The sequence below is a fragment of the Salmo trutta genome, chromosome 30 (assembly GCF_901001165.1).
Source record: "Salmo trutta chromosome 30, fSalTru1.1, whole genome shotgun sequence".
NCBI classification, from domain to species: domain Eukaryota; kingdom Metazoa; phylum Chordata; class Actinopteri; order Salmoniformes; family Salmonidae; genus Salmo; species Salmo trutta.
The window spans coordinates 24,520,084-24,540,613 of record NC_042986.1 but is presented as its reverse complement, the minus strand read 5'-3'; the positions used below and the strand labels follow the sequence as shown (position 1 = coordinate 24,540,613).

Here is a 20,530-nt window from a genome sequence, read left to right as displayed (position 1 = left end):
CACCGGGAGCATCGCGTGCGCGGGCGTTGCAAACCTCTTTTTTTCAATTTTCGCCTAAAATGACATACACAAATCTAACTGCCTGTAGCTCAGGACCTGATGCAAGGATATACCATGTTAAAGGAAACACTTTGAAGTTTGTGGAAATGTGAAATTAATGTAGGAGAATATAACACACTAGATCTGGTAAAAGATAATACAAAGAAAAAAACATGAGGTTTATTTCTGTACCATCATCTTTGAAATGCAAAAGAAAGGCCATAATGTATTCCAGCCCAGGCACAATTTAAATTTTGGCCACTAGATGGCAGCAGTGTATGTGCAAAGGTTTACACTGATCCAATGAACCATTGCATATCTGTTCAAAATGTTGTATCAAGACTGCCCAAATGTGCCTAATTGGTTTATTAATACATTTTCAAGTTCATAATTGTGCACTCTCCTCGAACAATAGCATGGTATTATTTCACTGTAATAGCTACTGTAAACTGGATAGCGCAGTTAGATTAATAAGAAATTAAGCTTTCTGCCCATATCAGATGTCTATGCCCTGGGGAAATGTTTTGTTACTTACAACCACATGTTGACATGCTAATCACATTAGCCCCCGTAGAAGTTAACAATTCCTAACTCTGGATTCCAATAGGAATTACACATCACTTTGCAAGCTAGCATAATGTGACTTGCAGGCCTGATATGGCAACATCACTATGTTAGGGTATTATTAGCCCCTCAAATAAAGGCCTTATGATATATGTAATGTATTATCATAAATAATGCAATTGTAAAGGCTAATAAGGCTGTTGGAACCGCTCATAGGAAGAACCCTCCAAAGATAAAAGGGTTCTCGGTAGAACCCTTCACAGACAGTTCTAGGAAGAACCTTTCGATGATAACCGATTTATAATGTGTTCTAGGCAGAACCCTTCATTGAGGGTTCTAGGTAGAACCATATACAGGGGGTTCTTTGAAGAACCATACATAGAGGGTTCTAGATAGAACCTTCTGCAAAGGGTTCTACACAGCATTAAAAAAAGGTTCCCCTACGGGGTCAAACCGAAGAACCCCTTATGGTTCTACTTAGCCCATTTTTTTCTAAGAGTGTACGACCGGAAGTTACTTTTTTAGCAGGCTAGGAAAACTTACGCAGTAGGTTGGGAGAATTAACTTAGCAGGTTAGGAGAATTAGGTTAGGCTAGGAAAAGGATTGCGGTTAGCGAAAATGCTCTCCTAACCTGCTATGAAAATCACTTCCAGTTGTAGCTGTATCAAAGTGGTGTGAAAAGAATGTGTCCCCTGTCTTCATATGTTAATTACACATTCACAATTTATTTATATAATAATAACTAAATTATTAAATTTAATGCAGCAATATACGCAATATATATTTCCCCTCAGTCAGACTGTATGTGAAACAACGATGCTGCTGGCAATGATAAACAAAAGGATCATCTTGGCTTCCTTACAGTATGTGTGGTGTGAGGTAGTAGTTAAGCCATTAAGCTTCTGTAAGTGCTCAGAGCTAAAAGGTCAGCAGAAATACAAGATGGGGAGGGAAACCAGGAAAACAGCAGCAGAAATGTTTTGTGTCTGTGTTTACGAAGTAGGATCAATATTCATAACCGGATCTGTATTGATGAGAGTCTCGAGCTGTCGTTGAGGTATTGGATGCAAAGGGGCAGTAAATGTGTCATAATGTTTTGTTGACCCTCTTCGCTTCTTAAGTGCCGTAAACAGCTAATGATGACTATTAGTTAGTTAGTTAATTACCATATCAGTAGCATCACTAGGGTGTGAGACAATCATACTGTGTAAGGGTGAGTGGGGTCAGTGATAAGGTTCCGTATTTACAGAGCGAGGGTCTGAAATTAACTTTTTGGTCAACTAGATTATATGGCTCTTAAATCAAAGAATTTCACAGACATTTTCCTTGTCATTTGACACAATCTTTCACTCAGTTTGTAAATTCCCTTCTCTTTTTAATAACATTGTATATAGAATCTTATATAATATAAACTTTATTTATATAGCACAATCCATATGGTATTTCCTGTGTAGTATACACAACAACATTGGTTTAACATTATCTAGAAGTAAGCATGAGGCCCACCTGATAGAGGACGACACAGAAGAGGAACAGCACGATGTAGAGGATCTTGTAGACCATCACCTTCCCGGAGAAGCTGACCACAAAGAACATGGAGCAGCAGAACAGGATCCAGTACTTCACCAGGGTTCCCTTGACCGCTGAACCCAGCATCTCCATTATGAGGGAGGTGTCACCTTCATCCGCTAAGGGAGAGGAGGAACACAACATAGAACTGGTTCAAAGGGTCAAACACAATGTAGACCTGGTTCAAAGGGTCAAACACCTCTGTGGGTTAGAGCACTGTTAAGTGAAGAATGTTACAGACACCTGGGTACACTATCATTTTCATTTCTAATGCATGTGTTACTCTATTAGAGAATGTGACTTTATCAGTTTGAATCCATAAAGTATGCATAAAAGGAGAAGAGTCCAGACGTGGTAGCACTTTGACTTCATCCAGAGACTCTTCTGACTCCTTCAGATCCTGCTCTTCCTGTTTCTCCTTCAGTTGTTGACGGAACAGAAGCAAGAAGCTAAAGGCGTAGAACACCTTGGCTCCCAGGTGGACGCAGGGTGCTGGGTAAGTGGCCATGTCAAAGTCTACCAGCACGGCGTGGGCTAGGTCAGGGTAAAGCTCGTCCCGCCGCAGCCTCAGACTGCTCAGGAAGGCAAGCAGTAGCAGCACGGTGCCGTACACTGCCAGGAAGGGAGCACTCATCATGGCATAGCGCCGACGGTCACGCATTATCCAGATCAGACATGACCACACCAGCAGGGCAAACGTCAGCCAGCTGTTATAGGTGATGCTCCACACCTGAGGGGTTGAAGGAACACAGCAGACAGGGATACCTAGTCAGTTATCCAACAGAATGAATCAGAGAGGTGAGGGGGCTGCCTTAATAGACACCCACATCTTCAACGCCCGGGGAACAGTGGGTTAACCGCCTTGCTCAGGGGCAAAACGACAGATTTTTACCTTGTCAGCTCAAGGATTCCATCCAGCAACCTTTCGGTTACTGGCCCAATGCTCTAACCACTCGGCTACCTGCGCTGACACTCTACACATCTTAAATACACAAATGGGATCCAAAAGGGTTCTTCAGCTGTCCCCACAGGAGAACCCTTTTGGGTGCCATGTAGAACCCTTTGAGGAATGGGTTCTATATGGAACCCGAAACAATTCTACCTGGATCCAAAAAGGGTTCTTCAAAGGGTTTTGCTATGGGGGCATCTGAAGAACCCTTTTAGGCAGGACTTTTTTCCTAGTATAGTTATATAACCATGTTTATGAAGGTAATTGAAGGTAATTGATCTCTATTCAGTTTGACTTTTAAAGGAATTGTTTTCAGAAAGTGAATTGTTCAGTGACTAAAGTGGTTTACCATCATGATGATGAGTGCGCTGACGTAGCTGTGCTTCATGATGAACAAGCCGAACACAACCAGTCCACTGGGGCCAGGAGGGGTGGGAACAGTCTCTGTATCACTCATCGACACCTCACTCCTCTCCTTCTCTTCCTCACTCCTCTCCTTCTCTTCCTCACTCATCTCTTTCAACTCCTCTGACTCTGAGAGAGGAGAAACAGCTGGAGGAAGGAGTTTAGAAGAGTTTCTATTCCATATAATTGCCATATTTTAAAACTGTGCCGTGTCAGTTTCTACACTAGTGAGGGATATTTATTCACTATCAGTTTACTACCATTTATTCATGACTGGGTAAGATCAAAATATTCAGGTGGATATAAATAATACGGTAACACTTTATTTGGATAGTCCATCTGTAGATTCTCTACAGTAACATTTCAACTATTTACTAATCCTAACCCTAGCTCTAACCCTAACCTTAACCTTTAATCTAACCCTAAACTTAACCCTTACCCTAAAACTAGCCCTAACCTTAACCCTTACCCTTATTCTAAACCTAACCGTAACCCTAACCGTAACATTAGCAAGCAGTTGCTTGTCAACAGATAGTTATGCATCTACAGATGAGCATTCCGGACTATCCAAATAAAATGTGACCAATAATACTTCCCATACGTCATCTACCTTGTGAGGGTGCCAAGTCTATTCCTTCATATTGTGGTGGAGGGTAGCAGTTTGTATATCCTGCCGCTGGCCCTCCCATCATTGACCCCATCTCCTGTTCTCTCAGATCATGCCATGATCTGCTCATCAGTAAAACCATTGGCTGCAGAGGAAAAACTGGTTACTATGAATTTTGTCTTTGAAGAAAAGTGATGCACATCAAATTTACAGTGTCTAACCAGACATTTAAAGTCTCTTTAAAGTAGTTATAACAACAACACTTTGGGGCACATTGGGAGAGCAGAATATAGTTCATGTACCTCCTCATCTGGCATGTACGCTTCATCATCCGTACTGGTCAGTAGCTGTAATAGACAAAGAAAGACAACTGTTCAAGAAATCTGTAGAAAATCATGTTGGTAACACTTCAAGAGGATTGGGAAATGTAGAAGGTTTTAACACCTCCAGTCTGTCTCCTGAGATGAATAAGATCTTGGAGAAGCTGGGGGGATCCTCAAGGGCTTCTACTGGACTCTCAGACTTCTCCAGAGTATCCTGGCAGAAATACACAGACAGCACCATGAAATGGCTGACACACAATGAACACCTCCAATAAAGCATAAGCCAGCAGCTTAAACCCCATTTTTCTTTCATCAACAAGTCATTGGCTGCATATGAAATGGCACCCTATTTACTATATAGAGTCCTAGTCATATAGTTGTGCACTATATAGGGAATAGGGTGCCATTTCGGACGCAATCAATAACTTAGGCCTCTTAGTTGCATTGGTGCCTCAGTCTTAGTTAAAGTACCTCCTCTTCCTCAGTGATGTTGACCCACTTGTGCAGCAGAGCCACCAGTGTGTAATAAAGGAGCAGCAGCACCATGGGGTTGGTGAAGACAGGCCAGCTGATGTCTGGCTGCAGACCCAGACTGTATGGCTCAGTCTCATTGGTTTGGATGACCGCTGTTATACCAAACAGCCTGAACAAAATCAGAGAGAGATACACCAGATCGGTTAACAAACAATATTCACAGTGGATAGATGGCATGTATCAGTTTATGAAATTTAACAGGGATTTGTGTATGTCTGTGTCCAGTGTAGTAGAGTGTGTAATTATTTTCTATTTCGACAATATGAATAAATACAATACGTTTTTCAGTGGCTGGGTTTCAGCCAGCAAACCAATATGGTAAAAAGGACTGTGTGTATCTGTACAGTCAGTGTCCAGCCAGTATCCTGTGATGCTACATCCTGGTCCCATGGCCTCACCTGGCGTAGACGTCCTGTGGGGGTATGATCTGTTGGGCCAGGGGCAGCTGGTACAGGTAGAGGCTCAACAGGTGACCGGCGCTGAATATAGCCATCATCACACAGAGGGTACCGAAGAGCAGCAAGCTGAAGGAGTGGAGAAAAACCCACCACCACACCAGGCCCAGGAACGTCCCGAAATACACCACTGAGGTCAGGGAGGGCAGAGCAATGCCTGGTACATGGGGATAAGCACCAGTCAAGGGGAGAAAGGAGAAGATTATAGTAGTGTGGAGGAGCAGATAGTAAATGAGTTGTCTTCATTTGGCTGGGCTATACAGCGGAGAAGGCTGAGCCAATGCAAGACTTTGAGTCTGGCTCGCAAGAATAGTACATAAGAGTCCAAAGGAACTTCTTTGAATGCAATGAATTAGATTACAATCCACAGCAAGGAAAGGAAATCCTTTTGAGATGTACCTGCCAGCCCTAGTAGTATGGTGACAACTACTTTCCCTGCTGTGTTCATGATGGCGGACAGCAAGAGGCGCAGTCCAAGGGAAAATGCAATGAACTTCTGGACAAACTGAGGAAGGGCTGCGGGCACCGCTATGCTTTCATCTGAGCTGTCATAAGACGAGCCGTCTGTGACTTCACTGCCAACCTCAGACTCTGAGTCGGACATCTCCACATCCTGCTTGTCAAAAGAGCACTAGTTGGACAGACATAACACCATTTTACTTTGTAACAGATTCAATCTAAAGGAGTTCCATGTTCAAACCACTAGAGAAGAAGTGCTGAAATACTGCATGACAAGGTGATGCGCCTCACCTTCAAATTCTTTACAACATATTGGCATGTATGATCTACATTTCTAACGCTCTCATTTAAAACAATAATGGTTAAACTTCTGTGTAGTGTGAATTGAACAAAAGAGGCAGATGAAATTGGCCATGTGCATACCTCAGGGTCAGAGGGTGCGATACAGTTCTGTTTAAGTTGGGGCTTGGGGCGCAGCAGCTTCCTGACCAGGCGCAGTATGAAGAGCCCTGACAGGAATAGCCCCAGATCAGGGGCTAAGAGACGCACAATATTCCCTGCATCCACCAAACTGAACCTAGGGACACAACACACATCAAGTGATTAACAACACCCACATTAGAAATAACACCAGTTAGTTTTTAAAAAGTAAAGAAAATGTTGCCCTACCGTACAATGCCCAGATGGTAGAGAATATTCTCCCAATATTCGTTCTCTGTTGAACAACAGATAGAAATCAAGTCTCGTCTTATCAGCAAAATTCCAAAGCAACATCCACCCTCATAAATGTTTTCTTGAATGAGTAAGTTCATTATACTCTCTGTGCATTAAAAGGCTAAAACAAACATGTCTTTCTTTTGGTTGCTGTCCAGCAGCATCTCTGAGTATTTGTTGTTAGTAGCTCAGTGAGCTGATAGAGGCTGGTGTTATCTTACCATACTGAGGCACGTAGGCAAAAGTGATCTGCATGAAACACTGGAGAGCCAGAAACGTCACGCTGGTAGAACAGATGAGCAGCAGGAACGTCCCTGTTTTTCCTTCAGAAATAGAAGACCAGAGACACAGATTACTGGGGGGAGAATAGAATAGAATGGAAACTTTACTTTCAATTTTTGTGAGAAATAATGTCTTTCTTCCTATTCCCTACCCCTCCAAGACACATACAAGGTATTCAGATCAGCCAGTCGGTATTCTGTTATCATCCGTAGGGGGGTCACTGGGACAGCAGGTAGCCTAGTGGTTAGAGCGTTGGACTAATAACCAAAAGGTTGCAAGATTGAATCCCCGAGCTGACAAGGTAAAAATCTGTCATTCTGCTCCTGAACGAGGCAGTTAACCCACTGTTCCTAGGCCGACATTGAAAATAAGAATTTATTCTTAACTGACTTGCCCGGTTAAATTTTGTATTTTTTTAATTACAAAATTAAACTGCATGTAATTAGGTTGTTACTTTAAATAGCCTTTTTTTACTCCATTTTCCCCCATCGTAATGCCCGAGGGTAGTGGTAGAGTCTACTGTGGGAATGCAGATACTATCGGTCTCTGTACTTACAGATACATAGTGAGCTGTGCTTACTAAACGAGGATGGTCACATTCTGCCTTCCCATAGGATGCCTAACAGCACTATTTTAACCACGGAGTCATTCTGTGTCTTAAGAGCAGTTTCTGTGATTGATAGTTTAATAAAGTAGGCTTCATGGATCTGGATTCCCCTGAACAGCAGAACAAATTCAATCAAAAAAAGATAACAGTTGTACTTAACAAAGACATTTGGTTTCAGTTTAATTGTGTGTGTACATCGAATAGATACCGTATCTATGAAGACAAAGATTTATAATGTTCTTTTTATATTAAGGGGGTGTTCTTGAAATGTTAAAATATTCAACTCCAACAAAAGCCAACAATTACCTTTGTAGGCAATAACCGAACAGAACAGAGCAGTAAGACATCAGTGGCATATTAACAGAGGCTGACCCCTATAATTAAGAGAGAAGAGTGAAAACGAGGCCTGGTGGAATGGTGCAGCATTAGCTGAGCCAGCAAATGGGCTTCCGATGCCCGGGTTTTTACTAAAAGCTTTGTTTCATTTCTGCTCTACTAAGTGAAGGCCGGTCAATTCTGCTTCAGTATGATGTGTTTAATCTCTGCACCCCACCCCTGACCACTCAACCCAGGGGTGGTGTCATATTAGCGAGACAAAGATTGAAAAATTATCAACAAAGCTTTTAAAGAGAAAAAGGCTAACAGTCCAGCATGCCACCATCTCGCAAACGCTGACACCACAACATTTCATTCCACTACAGTATGTAATTACTAGGTTATACATAATAGATCAGGCCATACTGGCTACATCCATTTACAAAGTACATGGCCAATCTTTTAATTCATCAACTTTATTGATAAACATACAATAGAATGCACACACATGTTTGTATGTTGGTCAATATGAGTTGACGAATCACACAAACTTGCACACACAACATACACACACACACACACACACACACACACACACACACACACACACACACACACACACACTGCAACACTCTTAGAAAAAAAGGTTCCAAAACGGTTCTTTGTGGAGGGATAGGGTTCTACTTAGAACTGTTTTTATCTGAAGAACCCTTTTTGGAAGACAAGGGTTATTTCTAAGGCAAAGGGTCCTACCTAGAACCTTTGACATCCTATGATGATTTGAAAGGGAAGAAGGATTTTTTGAAAGGGAAGAAGGGTTCTTTGGAAGGCAAGAAGGGTTCTACATGGAGCCATATTTCCCAGCATGCTCTATTGTGGGTTATTTTCAGAATTGTTTGTTTTAATATCTGTGTTTTGCATTGGTTGACACATTTTATGCTACACAAAGATAAATAAGCTTTTTTTAAACTAATCCAATCTGTTAGTAATTATTACACACAACTTATTATGCCCGTTACTGGGAATGTAGTTCCAGTTTAGATGATTGAGGTAGTCTCAATATTCAACCCCACCTACCCTGGCAGTCATTCTGAATGCAGGTTGCAGGTGATAAAAAAATCCACTTGTTGAATATCCTAACTCTGGCTAGATTCCAGTAGGAATTACACATCTATTTGCAAACCAGCGTAATGTGACTTCCAAGCCTGATGTGTTAGGGTATAAGCAGGCCTTCAAATAAAGGCATTTTGATATATGTAATTATTGTTATAAAGAATTTTATTTTAAAGGCTAATGAAGCTGGTGCAACCATTCATAGACGGTTCTAGGAAGAACCCTCCAAAGATAAAACGGTTATCGGGTAGAACCCTTCATAGATGGTTCTAGTAAGAATCTTTAGATTATAAAATGGTTCTTGGTAGAACCTTTCATAGAGGGTTCCAGGCAGAACCTTATACAGGGGGTTCTATGAAGAAACCTACATAGAGGGTTCTAGGTAGGAACCTTTGCAAAGGGTTCTACCTGGCACCAAAAAGGTTTCCCCAATGTGGACAAACCGAAGAACCCTATATGAGTGTAATATAACACTATTCTGGAAATAATAGACAGGCAGCACAATAAACATGAACATTAAAATGATTTGTCTCCCAAAGGCCACATTGATCAAACATGGTGTTTATTAGCAAACATTAAAACATATAGAGGACCCTGTAGCATAAATAAAATACAGTGTAACTTGGAATAAAATGTGCCTTATTGTTTATAGTCTAGAACTTGAGGTGCCATTTCAGACCCAGTGGTGTTCATCTGAGGTCTTACCTTGCATGGAGGTGAGAGAGGGGTTTGGCAGCAGGGGAAGGGTGAGCAGGAAAAGGAAATACACCACAGACAGACCATTGTACCGGAAGGATGACGCTATGGAGAGATAACAAAGATTTTACATGGATGTTTATTTGTATGTATAATATAATATCTAGGTATATACTGTAATTTTTGTATTGGGTGCTATATTTTATGTGATTGTTCATTATGTTGAGTCCATCTTACGGAAAATTCAAATAAGCACAGTTGAAACAGAAACCAATAATTAATCAACAACTGCTAGAAACAAATAGCCTACTGTTTTATCCATCAAAGAGAAAAGGCATTGGTAATAGAATGCTCTTATCCATTGCACCTACTAGTACAAAATGCATACGTGTTGGACTGAACAAAGCCCCATCACACAGTAAACAAGTAGCTATCTAAAAAACAATGCTGCTTACTGGTCACACACTGACAACAAAATCATGGATCCTAGTTTTAACTTAAAACTTTTAATAATACAGAACACTCAAATGAAGGAAAGTATAATTTAATGAGTATTATATTTATTTCTTATTGAAATTACTTGGAATCTTGATTTGCTTTACTTGATGGTGAGGTAGAAAATACACTTAAAAAAAATACAATTAATTAACGTGGAAAATGTGTCTTAAAAGTGACAGGCAAAAGTTTCCCTATTTGTTTATTTTTCCTTTCTTATACAAAAGCTAAATACATCATAAAATGATCTGCAATAATATTTTGGTCAGAGCTGATTTTGTCTATTTGATATAACATTAAGAGAGGCATGGCCAGTTGTCAACATGTTCCTTTGGAATACTCGGAAATTATGTCATTTGAGGGCAAAGTGAAAATTCCACAATCTGAAAAGTTCAAAGTTATCTGATTTTAGTGCACAATTACACACAACTCTGAACTCACATGCTCAATATTGTACTGTTGAGAACAGAACAATACAATAAACACACTATTCAACAACTAAAACATTTTATTTCCCATTACAGTTTTACGGCACAATTTACTCAATGACTACATGATTACATTATTCCAATGTTTCTGTGTCCACTCAAAGCATTACCATCAGGGGAATCAAGAATTAATGGATTCATCTGCACATTCCCCCAGACAACATGTCTCACATACATTATTTGTGCTTTCTGTAAAGCATCCAAAATTCTGTTTCTAACAATATTCTTTAAGCACGTTATAAAAGCAAAATCTCTCAATAGAACTGGAAAAACCACTGCTATGACCTCAATAACTAACAAGTCCACCATCATGCTGTATTATTACCTGACACTTGAATTGTTACCTTACATTCTTCCAAACCCAACTTACCTGCAAGCAGAAGAAGAGGTAGTACTAGATTATAGAGTATCCCCACCACAATATCCCCCGCCATGTCTCCTTAACGTGTGAGAGACACCCAGCTCTCTGATCAGACTACTCCCTGGGCTGCCTGTGGCTACAGGTAACTCCCATCCTCTGACACATTTCCCTACTGCAGACACACTGGCTTGAACAGTAGAATCCCAGACCTGAGCACACAGACAGACAGGACTGGAAAGACCAGGCACAGTGATACACTGGAAGAATGATCCCACTCAGCGGTCCTGAATTAGAGGAGCTTCAGTCAAAATGATAGGATGTTCCAAGACAAGAGGAGCAAGAACTAAATGGTGTTTTGTTGGTTTTAGATGCACATGTGTGACTCCTTTCCTCTGTCTCATTTCGACCCCCTCTTTTTCCATCTCTCTCTCTCTCTCTGAGTATTCATTAGGCAGAGCAAAATCATACACTTAGTCATAGATGTGGCTAGACTACTTCACTTTGTGGCCATTTGTTGGTATTGTCAAGCTATACAATACAAATAAAATACGGGACATTGATGTGTTTTTCACACATTGTCTTTTAAGCTCTTGACCGGCCCATGTATTATATTGCTTCTCATCATAATTTTCTGCTGGCAAGTGGAAGTGTATCTAAAATTAATGGACGTAAGGCCATTAAGAGCCAGTGACTGCAGCAGCAGCGCATGGTGAACACAACAAATTGTCTTTCAGTGGAGAAACTAGGCTACACATCCTGTGTTTTTTTTTTTTACTAGGGACATTTATTAATCAGGTCATCCAATTCAATTAACGTGCACCTTCAAATATTGGAGTTCTAAACTAATCCAATCTGAAATCAACACTGAGATCATGGAATTTCATGAATATGAAGAGAACTCACTGAAGGGGCAGACTGCCAATTCTGGCAAATGCCAGATGGACGGGTCCATCTTTAGCCCAGTGGGCCTGCCCGGGACGATTTCTGGTCCTAGTCTGTCCCTGACTCAATAATAGAGCATGTCTAGAGTCCCTTCAAAGTAAATCAAGCATGGTGTTGATACTGTAAGCACATGTGAACCTCTGAGGGGAAACATTTCACCGTTAGTCAATGATCGGAGCAATAAGGAAGAATTGCAGTTATCGCAGGGATATTTATCAAGCTATAGCAGGGTGTATACAGCTGTAGGAATTTAATATGAGCCAGTTTGCTACAGCAGGAAAATAATCCTGAAGCAACAGGAGATGTGAATTATTTTGTGGATTATAATTAACAAACATTTTTGTAGAGGTTGATACATTTTTCATTAGGGCAAAAGAAGTCTGAATTTTCAAAGTAGAAATTACAAACTTTAGAAGCCTTTTTAAAAATCAAATACACTACAAGTTTACATTTGCTGCTGTGCAGTGCAGCAAAAATTATCAGCAACAAAAGAGTGATCAGATTAAGATCCTACATCTTGTAGCTGGGTAAATACACAACAAGTAAATGAGGGAATTGAAACCAGGTGTGGGGGAAAACAAGACAAAACACATGGAAAATGAAAAGTGGATCGACGATGGCTAGAAGACCGGTGACGCCGACCGCCGAGTGCCGCCCGAACAAGGAGAGGACCCGACTTCAGCGGAAGTCATGACAGTACCCCCCCTTGACGCGCGGCTCTAGCAGCGCGCCGACACCGGGCTCGGGGACGACCCGGAGGGCGAGGCGCAGGGCGATCCGGATGGAGACGGTGGAACTCCCGCAGCATTGAAGGGTCCAACACGTCCTCCACCGGAACCCAGCACCTCTCCTCCGGACCGTACCCCTCCCACTGCACGAGGTACTGAAGGCCCCTCGCCCGACGCCTCGAATCCAGTATAGATCGAACAGAGTACACCGGGGTCCCCTGGATGTCCAGAGGGGGCAGAGGAACCTCCTGCACCTCAGACTCCTGGAGCGGGCTAACCACCACCGGCCTGAGGAGAGACACATGGAACGAGGGGTTAATACGGTAATGGGGGAGAAGCTGTAACCTATAACAAACCTTGTTCACTCTACTCAGGACTTTAAATGGCCCCACAAACCACGGGCCCAGCATCCGGCAGGGCAGGCGGAGGGGCAGGTTTCGGGTCGAGAGACAGACCTGGTCCCCCGGTGCGAACACCGGGGCCTCACTGCGGTGACGGTCTGCGCTGGCTTTCTGGCGCAGCACGGCCCGCTGGAGGTGACCATGGGCAGCATCCCATGTCTCCTCAGCGTGCCTGAACCAGTCGTCCACCGCAGGAGCCTCGGTCTGACTCTGATGCCAAGGCGCCAGAACCGGCTGGTACCCCAGTACGCACTGGAAGGGGGAGAGGTTAGTGGAAGAGTGGCGGAGCGAGTTCTGAGCCATCTCGGCCCAGGGCACAAACGCTGCCCACTCCCCCGACCGCAGAAACCTGCCCACATCCTGGTTCACTCTCTCCACTGCCCATTACTCTCCGGATGAAACCCCGAGGTAAGGCTGATCGAGACCCCCAGACGTTCCATGAACGCCTTCCAGACCCTCGAAGTAAACTGGGGACCTCGATCAGACACTATATCTCAGGCACCCCGTAGTGCCGGAAGACGTGCGTAAACAAGGCCTCCGCAGTCTGTAGGGCCGTAGGGAGACCGGGCAGAGGGAGGAGACCGGGCAGAGGGAGGAGACGGCAGGACTTAGAGAACCGATCCACAACGACCAGGATCGTGGTGTTTCCCTGTGAGGGGGGAGATCGGTAAGAAAATCCACCGACAGGTGCGACCAAGGCCACTGTGGAACGGGTAAGGGGTGTAGCTTCCCTCTGGGCAGGTGCCTAGGAGCCTTACACTGAGCGCACACCGAGCAGGAGGAAACATAAACCCTCACGTCCTTGGCCAAGGTAGGCCACCAGTACTTCCCAACCAAACAGCGCACCGTCCGACCGATCCCAGGATGACCAGAGGAAGGTGACGTGTGGGCCCAATAGATCAACCGTTCACGGACAGCAGACGGCACGTACAGACGCCCAGCGGGACACTGGAGGGGAGCGGGCTCTGCACGTAACGCCTGCTCAATGTCCGCGTCCAGCTCCCACACTACCGGCGCCACCAGGCAGGAGGCCGGGAGTATGGGAGTGGGTTCCATGGGCCACTCCTCTGTGTCATACAGTTGGGACAGTGCGTCTGCCTTCACGTTCTGGGAACCTGGTCTGTAGGAAAAGGAAAAAACTAAATGGGTGAAAAACATGGCCCACCTTGCCTGGCGAGGGTTCAGTCTCCTCGCTGCCCCGATGTACTCCAGATTGCGGTGGTCAGTCCAGATGAGAAAGGGTGTTTAGCCCCCTCAAGCCAATGTCTCCACGCCTTCAGAGCCTTGACGACAGCCAACAGCTCCCGTTCCCCCACGTCATAGTTTCGCTCCACCGGGCTGAGCTTCTTCGAGAAGAAGGCACAGGGAGTGGAGCTTCGGTGGCGTACCCGAGCACTGAGAGAGCACGGCTCCTATCCCAGCCTCGGATGCGTCCACCTCCACTATGAATGCCAAAGAGGGATCCGGATGGGCCAGTGCGGGAGCCGAAGTAAACAGAGCCCTCAGGTGACCAAAAGCCCTGTCCGCCTCAGCCGACCACTGCAAACGTACCGGCCCCCCTTTAGCAGTGAGGTAATGGGAGCCGCTAACTGACCAAAACCCCGGCTAAACCTCCGGTAGTAATTGACAAACCCTAGGAACCGCTGCACTTCCTTTACCGTGGTGGGAGTCAGCCAATTACGCACGGCTGAAATGCGGTCACTCTCTATCTCCACCCCGAGGTGGAAATGCGGTTCCCTAGGAAGGAGACGGACTGCTGGAAGAACAGGCATTTCTCAGCCTTGACGTACAGGTCATGCTCCAATAGTCGACCAAGCACCCTGCGCACCAGGGACACATGTTCGGCGCGTGTAGTGGGAGTATATCAGAATGTCATCTATATACACCACTACACCCTGCCCATGCAGGTCCCTGAAAATCTTGTCTACAAAGGATTGGAAGACTGATGGAGCATTCATCAACCCGTAAGGCATGACGAGGTACTCATAATGCCCTGAGGTAGTACTGAATGCCGTCTTCCACTCGTCTCCCTCGCGGATACGCATCAGGTTGTAAGCGCTCCTGAGATCTAGTTTGGTGAAGAAGCGCGCCTCGTGCATTGACTCAATCGCTGTGGCGATGAGTGGTAGCGGGTAAATGTACCTCACCGTGATCTGGTTTAGACCTCGATAGTCACAAAAAAGAAACTCGCGGAGGCGGGTGAATGGAGGACCGAATGTACCCCTGATGCAGGGATTCGGAGACATATGTTTCCATAGCCACCGTCTCCGCCTGTGACAGGGGATACACGTGACTCCTGGGAAGTGCAGCGTCTACCAGGAGATTTATCGCACAATCGCCCCATCGATGGCGTGGTAATTGAGTCGCCTTCTTTTTGGAGAAGGCGAGAGCCAAATCGGCATATTCAGGGGGAATGCGCACGGTGGAGACCTGGTCTGGACTTTCCACCGTAGTAGCACCCACGGAAACCCCAAAACACCTCCCCGAGCACTCTCGCGACCACCCTGTGAGAGCCCTCCATTGCCAAGAAACAATGGGGTCATGACAAGCTAACCAGGGTAGGCCTAGAACCACAGGAAATGCAGGAGAGTCAATGAGGAAGAGACTGATTCTCTCCTTGGGACCCCCTTGCGTCACCATACCCAGAGGAGCGGTGGCCTCCCTAATCAACCCTGACCCTAATAGTCGACTGTCTAAGGCGTGAACGGGGAAGGACACACTCACGGGAACAATGGGGATCCTTAAACTAAGGACGAACGATCTGTCTATAAAATTCCCAGCCGCGCCTGAATCGACGAGCGCCTTATGCTGAGAATGCGGGGAAAAATCAGGAAAAGTAAGATACAAAAACATGTGGGCAACAGAGGGCTCTGGGTGAGAATGGTGCCGGCTCACCTGGCATGGTGCCAGAGTGCACTGCCTGCTGCCTCGATCCCCAGAAGAACCAACCCGGCACCGACCGGCAGTGTGACCTCTGCGGCCACAGATGGTGCACGAGACGGAACCTCCTCCAGTCTCCCTATGCACCTCCCAGCTCCATGGGTACCAGAGTGTCGGTGCTGGGGGATGGAACCGATAGAACCCGATCTGGACATCCGCGGGTAGCCAGCAGGTTATCCAGCCGAATGAACAGGTCCACCAGCTGGTCAAAAGTGAGGGTAGTGTCCCTGCAGACCAACTCCCAACAGACGTCCTGGCGCAAACTGCAGCGATAGTGGTCGATCAGGGCCCTATCGTTCCATCCCGTGCCGGCGGCCAGGGTCCGAAAATCCATGGCGAACTCCTGGGTGCTCCTCGTCCCTTGCCTCAGATGGAAGAGACGTTCACCCGCCGCTCTACCCTCGGGTGGGTGGTCGAAATCCTCGAAATGGTCCAGCGCCGCATCTCCTTCTCCCCACTCCAAGGCTTTCCCAGAGAGGCACGAGACGAGGGCGGACACCTTCTCACGGCCTGAAGGAGCCGGGTGGACGGTTGCCAGGTAGAGGTCGAGCTGCAACAGGAAACCCTGGCAGCGTGCAGCCGTCCAGTCGTACACCCGGGGAAGGGCGAGACGAATCCCACTGGGACCGGGTGAAGGGGGGGCGAGTAGTGGAGACCCTGGTTGTGCTGGTGGAGGCGCTGGAGGAACTCCCCGTCTCTCCCACCGGTCCATAGTTTGGACAACGCGGTCCATGGCAGTGCCAAGATGGTGGAGCATCGCCGCGTGCTCCCGGATGCGCTCCTCCACCCCTATTCCAGGGGCAACTGCTCCTGCTGACTCCATATGTTTGGTGTGGAATTCTGTAGCTGTGTGCGTAATTGGAGGCAGAGAAGTCAGGCACAGGAGAGCAGAACTGGGTATTAACCGGAGATTTATTAAGCAAAAACCAACGGCATCCAGAACAACAAGATAAATGGGCACGAAGATAACCTGTCGCGCGCTCACGGGGAACGTGCACAAGCACTACAATAAACAATCCCACACAAAGACATGGGGGGAACAGAGGGTTAAATACACAACAAGTAAATGAGGGAATTGAAACCAGGTGTGGGGGAAAACAAGACAAAACACATGGAAAATGAAAAGTGGATCGACGATGGCTAGAAGACCGGTGAACAAGGAGAGGACCCGACTTCGGCGGAAGTCGTGACACATGTATACTGTAGGTGTTCCTTTTGTCCAGGTGGGAAAGGGCAGTGTGGAGTGCAATAGAGATTGCGTGGATCTGTTCGGGCGGTATGTGAATTGGAGGTTGTCCGAGATGTCTTGGACGATGAGCTATAACCAGCCTTTCATAGCATTTCATGGCTACAGATGTGCGTGCAATGGGGCGAGAGTCATTTAGACAGGTTACCTTTGGCGTTGAAAATGTCAGTGAAGACACTTGCCAGCTGGTCAGCGCATGCTCTGAGTATGCGTCCTGGTAATCTGTCAGACCTATAACTCACATTTCTATGTGAATTTGTTTGGGTCCATATTGCAGATTTAAAGTAACTGTCCAGTGTTTCGGCGCTCTTATTTGCTGGGGACTTTAATGCAGACAAACCTAAATCCGTTTTACCTCATTTCTACCAGCACGTCACATGTGCAACCAGAGGGAAAAAAACTATAGACCACCTTTACTCCACACACAGAGATGCATACGAAGCTCTCCATCGCCCTCCATTTGTTAAATCTGACCATAATTCTATCCTCCTGTTTCCTGAAAACAAGCAAAAACTGAAGCAGGAATTACCAGTGACACGCTAAATACGGAAGTGGTCAGATGACGCGGATGCTATGCTGCAGGACTGTTTTGCTAGCACAGACTGGAATATGTTCAGTCTGTGGCATTGAGGACGATACCACCTCAGTCATCAGCTTCATCAATAAGTGCATCGACGACATCATCCCCACAATGACCGTACGTACATAACCAAACCAGATGCCATGGATTACAGGCAACATCTTCATTGAGCTTAAAGCTAGAGCTGCCGCTTTCAATGAGCGGGACACTAATCCGGACACTTATAAGAAATCCTGCCACGCCCTCAGACGAACCATCAAACAAGCAAAGCGCCAATAAAGGATTAAGATTGAATCCTACTACACTAGCTCTGACACTTGTCGGATGTGGCAGGGTTTGAACTATTACGGACTACAAAGGAAAACTCAGCCGCGAGCTGCCAGTGACGTGAGCCTACCAGACAAGCTAAATGCCTTTTATGCTCGCTTCGAGGCAAGCAACACTGAAGCATGCATGAGAGCACAAGCTGATCCGGATGGCTGTGTGATCACATTACATTACATTTACATTTAAGTCATTTAGCAGACGCTCTTATCCAGAGCGACTTACAAATTGGTGCATTCACCTTATGATATCCAGTGGAACAACCACTTTACAATAGTGCATCTAAATCTTTTTTTGGGGGGGGGTAGAAGGATTACTTTATCCTATCCCAGGTATTCCTTAAAGAGGTGGGGTTTCAGGTGTCTCCGGAAGGTGGTGATTGACTCCGCTGTCCTGGCGTCGTGAGGGAGCTTGTTCCACCATAGGGGTGCCAGAGCAGCGAACAGTTTTGACTGGGCTGAGCGGGAACTGTGCTTCCTCAGAGGTAGGGGGCCAGCAGGCCAGAGGTGGATGAGCGCAGTGCCCTCGTTTGGGTGTAGGGACTGATCAGAGCCTGAAGGTACGGAGGTGCCGTTCCCCTCATGGCTCCGAGGGCAAGCACCATGGTCTTGTAGCGGATGCAAGCTTCAACTGGAAGCCAGTGGAGAGAGCGGAGGAGCGGGGTGACATGAGAGAACTTGGGAAGGTTGAACACCAGACGGGCTGCGGCGTTCTGGATGAGTTGTAGGGGTTTAATGGCACATGCAGGGAGCCCAGCCAACAGCGAGTTGCAGTAATCCAGACGGGAGATGACAAGTGCCTGGATTAGGACCTGCGCCGCTTCCTGTGTGAGGCAGGGTCGTACTCTGCGAATGTTGTAGAGCATGAACCTACAGGATCGGGTCACCGCCTTGATGTTAGTGGAGAATGACAGGGTGTTGTCCAGGGTCACGCCAAGGTTCTTAGCACTCTGGGAGGAGGACACAATGGAGTTGTCAACCGTGATGGCGAGATCATGGAACGGGCAGTCCTTCCCCGGGAGGAAAAGCAGCTCTGTCTTGCCGAGGTTCAGCTTGAGGTGGTGATCCGTCATCCACACTGATATGTCTGCCAGACATGCAGAGATGCGATTCGGCACCTGGTTATCAGAAGGGGGAAAGGAGAAGATTAATTGAGTGTCGTCTGCATAGCAATGATAGGAGAGACCATGTGAGGATATGACAGAGCCAAGTGACTTGGTGTATAGCGAGAATAGGAGAGGGCCTAGAACAGAGCCCTGGGGGACACCAGTGGTGAGAGCACGGGGTGCAGAGACAGATTCTCGCCACGCCACCTGGTAGGAGCGACCTATCAGGTAGGACGCAATCCGGAGATGCACAACTCGGAGAGGGTGGAGAGGAGGATCTGGTGGTTCACAGTATCAAAGGCAGCAGATAGGTCTAGAAGGATGAGAGCAGAGGAGAGAGAGTTAGCTTTAGCAGTGCGGAGAGCCTCCGTGACACAGAGAAGAGCAGTCTCAGTTGAATGACCAGTCTTGAAACCTGACTGATTTGGATCAAGAAGGTCATTCTGAGAGAGATAGCAAGAGAGCTGGCCAAGGACGGCACGTTCAAGAGTTTTGGAGAGAAAAGAAAGAAGGGATACTGGTCTGTAGTTGTTGACATCAGAGTGATCGAGTGTAGGTTTTTTCAGAAGGGGTGCAACTCTCGCTCTCTTGAAGATGGAAGGGACGTAGACAGCGGTCAAGGATGAGTTGATGAGCGAGGTGAGGTAAGGGAGAAGGTCTCCATAGCCGATGTGAGCAAGACCTTTAAACAGGTCAACATTCACAAAGCTGTGGGGCCAAACGGATTACCAGGACTTGTACTCAAAGCATGCGCTGACCAACTTGCAAGTGTCTTCATTAACATTTTCAACCTCTCCCTGACCGAGTCTGTAATACCTACATGTTTCAAGCAGACAACCATAGTCCCTGTGCCCAAGGAAGCGAAGGTAACCTGCCTAAATGATTACCGCCCCGTAGCACTCACGTCGGTAGCCATGCAGTTCTTTGAAAGGCTGGTCCTGACTCACATCAACAGCATCATCCCAGATAATCTAGACCCACTCCAATTTGCATACCGCCCCAACAGATCCACAGATGACGCAATCTTAATCGCACTCCACACTGCCCTTTCCCACCTGGACAAAAGGAGCACCTATGTGAGAATGCTGTTTATTGACTACAGCTCAGTGTTCAACACCATAATGCCCACAAAGCTCATCACTAAGCTAAGGACCCTGGGACTAAACACCTCCCTCTGCAGCTGGATCCTGGACTTCCTGACGAGCCACCCCCAGGTGGCAAGGGTAGGCAACAACACGTCTGCCACTCTGATTCTCAACACTGGGGCCCCTCAGGGGTGCGTGCTTAG

The 20,530-nt window shown here is 46.2% G+C and overlaps 1 protein-coding gene across 1 annotated transcript in view; it reads right to left on the bottom strand.

Moving 5' to 3' along the window:
- The window catches only part of LOC115168885 (piezo-type mechanosensitive ion channel component 2-like), a 32,917-nt gene extending 21,868 nt beyond the window's left edge, over positions 1-11,049 (bottom strand). The window contains exons 1-14 of the mRNA XM_029724410.1: positions 10,986-11,049; positions 9,642-9,737; positions 6,841-6,942; positions 6,575-6,620; positions 6,329-6,482; positions 5,846-6,059; positions 5,390-5,603; positions 4,929-5,100; positions 4,579-4,671; positions 4,437-4,481; positions 4,138-4,279; positions 3,472-3,674; positions 2,391-2,903; positions 2,111-2,260 (exon numbers count right to left, since the gene is read on the bottom strand). Coding sequence (XP_029580270.1) covers positions 2,111-2,260; positions 2,391-2,903; positions 3,472-3,674; positions 4,138-4,279; positions 4,437-4,481; positions 4,579-4,671; positions 4,929-5,100; positions 5,390-5,603; positions 5,846-6,059; positions 6,329-6,482; positions 6,575-6,620; positions 6,841-6,942; positions 9,642-9,737; positions 10,986-11,049 — 2,208 coding nt within the window. The remainder of the gene's footprint in view (positions 1-2,110; positions 2,261-2,390; positions 2,904-3,471; positions 3,675-4,137; positions 4,280-4,436; positions 4,482-4,578; positions 4,672-4,928; positions 5,101-5,389; positions 5,604-5,845; positions 6,060-6,328; positions 6,483-6,574; positions 6,621-6,840; positions 6,943-9,641; positions 9,738-10,985) is intronic.
- Positions 11,050-20,530: the final 9,481 nt, after the last annotated feature.